Below are 2889 nucleotides of genomic sequence, written 5' to 3' on the forward strand. Positions count from 1 at the left end.
CCCTGTACAGTCTGAACTCTGTATGCATTGAACACAGCCCCTGTACAGTCTGAACTCTGTATGCATTGAACACAGCCCCTGTACAGTCTGAACTCTGTATGCATTGAACACAGCCCCCTGCGTGACATTGGCGCATTTTCCACAGATACAGTAAATCGCATAGCAGTGGTAACAGATGTTTTGTAAGTTTTTGTTCCCTTTACATCTTGACACCTGACACTTTCTGTTTCACTGTTGGCTCTCACTGCAGTGGGACAGTTGAAGAAATACACCTTCACAACTGATTGTTTTGTCCATTGTTTTAAATTCAAACACACTGTGTAATGCCCTCCCAAGTACTCTTATACAACTGGTCTACTACAACAGTAGGCCTATTACCTTTTCAGGCCGCGACCCCCCAAAATAATCATATTTGAACTCAGTGGGGGAGACCCCCACCCACGAAAGGCATCGAGGCATTCGATATTATCTATTCTGTTCCACGGATACATAATATGAAAATAGCAGATCTACAAGCTTGTGAGCTATATGGTGTTTGACCAGTTTTTATAGTACAGTTTGTTGCTTACTATTAATGCAGTCATATTATTTTGACATTTTCTTTTCTTTTGCCTTCTTTTTTTTTAGGCATTAAAAGTCCTTAAATTGTCACTTTATTGTCATCTGGGGGAACCCCCCAAAAATATTTTGGGGACCCCCCTTGATCGTCCAGACCCACAGGTCGATATCCACTGTACCACAATACCAAATTCAGGACACACACGCGCACCAAGTGACGTCATTAGGGTCTGTGTTGTGTGTGTGTGACATCAGAGCAGAGCGGCCTCGGACTATATAAATAAGGTAATGTCGAGGGGTCAGCGTTCAGATAGAGAGATTTAAAAAAGACGTACAGGTGCTTTTCGCTTTTCATGCTCCTAACTCAAGATGCTGATCAAAGTGAAGACGCTAACGGGGAAGGAAATAGAGATCGACATCGAGCCCACCGACAAGGTGGAGCGAATCAAGGAGAGGGTGGAGGAGAAGGAAGGAATCCCACCTCAGCAACAGAGACTCATCTACAGCGGGAAGCAGATGAACGACGACAAGACGGTAGCGGAGTACAAGATCCAGGGAGGCTCGGTGCTTCACCTGGTCCTGGCGCTGCGAGGAGGCCTGGCCTGAGGCTCGGTGCTTCACCTGGTCCTGGCGCTGCGAGGAGGCCTGGTCTGAGGCTCGGTGCTTCACCTGGTCCTGGCGCTGCGAGGAGGCCTGGCCTGAGGCTCGGTGCTTCACCTGGTCCTGGCGCTGCGAGGAGGCCTGGCCTGAGGCTCGGTGCTTCACCTGGTCCTGGCGCTGCGAGGAGGCCTGGTCTTCCACAGTCCCACCGTACACGCCTACTAGTCAGCCAGTTGTGAACAGGGATGCAGGAAGCCCAGTCTGTCGTTGTCCCACGACGTTACAGCACAGCGGTCTCGAAGGCCATGCTCCCAAAGACACTCTACGACACATGCCATGCTCCCAAAGACACTCTACGACACAAACACGACAAAACCTACAAAGTTGCATTAGGTGAGAGAATCTCCACCAGGACGCCAGTCTTGCCCAAATACGGACATCCAGGGCTGGCGTCAAAAGTTCTGACGTCATAAACATGACGCAAGTATTGCCCAAATATGTCCCACACAGAATGGACTTCCGATTACTTCCGACTGGCGCTATTCCAAAGCCTATACCGCTTGTGCTATGCCCACGACCCACTTCTGTGACGAAACGCTGAACTGCCTCCCGCCTAGAACAACTGCAGACAATTTTTTTTGCCCGATTAAGTACAGTTTTTGACCGCGACTGAAGCTCCGCCATCTCATGGCGCATGCTAGCCTGGAATGGCGGTTTGTCTGAGATTATTAACTCACAGCAAGACAGGGTGTGATCTCGGACTTAATGTCAGTCTATGACATCAGTCATCTACGATGTATCTAAGTACTCGATGTATCTAAGTATGTTTGCGGCAAGGTTTCATCCCAATCCCACCACCATTGACAGCACTAACCCTAAAGAAACAATATAAAACATGTTTACTTAAAAAATGTGGGGATAACTCCCATTAGTACTAGCTTGACCTGCTTGCAGTAGGCCTACTTGTTCAACTGTACAACCATGTACAGTATAAGCATATATCTTGGGTCAAAGCAGGTTTATCAAGTTAGCTTGGTAACCAGTAGCTATTTTTATTATCATATAAAAAGGTTATGGAAAAAAGACTATTATTTACAGTCATCAACATATAGCAGATCATCATCAAAACTAAATCACATCCCTAAACCTAGTGTTCAGGTTGTTTATATTTAGTTTTCATTCTTGTCAGTATTTGCTAGTATAAAATATATTTTACAAAATGAGCTTGTGCTAGGTCTGCTAGCTTTTTCAGAAAACTGTCAGGATGTAGAAGACATTTTTAGAATCTGATCTCAGGTCAAAATGGGTTAAATGCCTTATGCGTACCCTCCCAGCTACCCTGTCTTGCCCCAAAATACGGTTGTAATGTGTGTGCTTCTACCAACATGGAATTACACTGAAAAAATAAATAATAATGTTAAGTTAGAACTGATTATTGCAGTTATAGTTTAAGCTAGTAATTAGTAACGTGGGCAGCCAATTTCAGAATCTGATGCATGCTACAATGTTTTGTACATTAAATGTTTGCCGAACAGAAAATAAATAGGCATACTGTATATACGATAAGATACAATAATTTGTATGCATACAGTATGCTTTTTTTTTCAACCTTCACCAATTGTACAGTATAGGCTGCACAACATGTCATGTGACGCTGAACGACAGTAATTAGTTTCCAAAAGGGGGAGGGAGGGGAGGGTCCGGGAGAGGTCTATTATTTAGAAAAATCAC

General features: G+C 44.9%; 1 protein-coding gene across 1 annotated transcript; it reads left to right on the forward strand.

Annotated features, from left to right (window-relative positions):
• Positions 1-927: 927 nt before the first annotated feature.
• LOC308330008 (ubiquitin-like protein NEDD8) lies at positions 928-1164 on the forward strand (the record flags this gene model as incomplete). The annotated part of the gene is made up of 1 exon (XM_080784603.1): positions 928-1164. One exon carries the CDS (start codon positions 928-930, stop codon positions 1162-1164), a length of 237 nt encoding a protein of 78 aa, XP_080640729.1.
• Between the last annotated feature and the right edge of the window lie 1725 nt (positions 1165-2889).

This window comes from Protomyctophum bolini (genome assembly GCF_963924005.1).
Source record: "Protomyctophum bolini genome assembly, chromosome: 15".
Lineage (NCBI taxonomy): Eukaryota > Metazoa > Chordata > Actinopteri > Myctophiformes > Myctophidae > Protomyctophum > Protomyctophum bolini.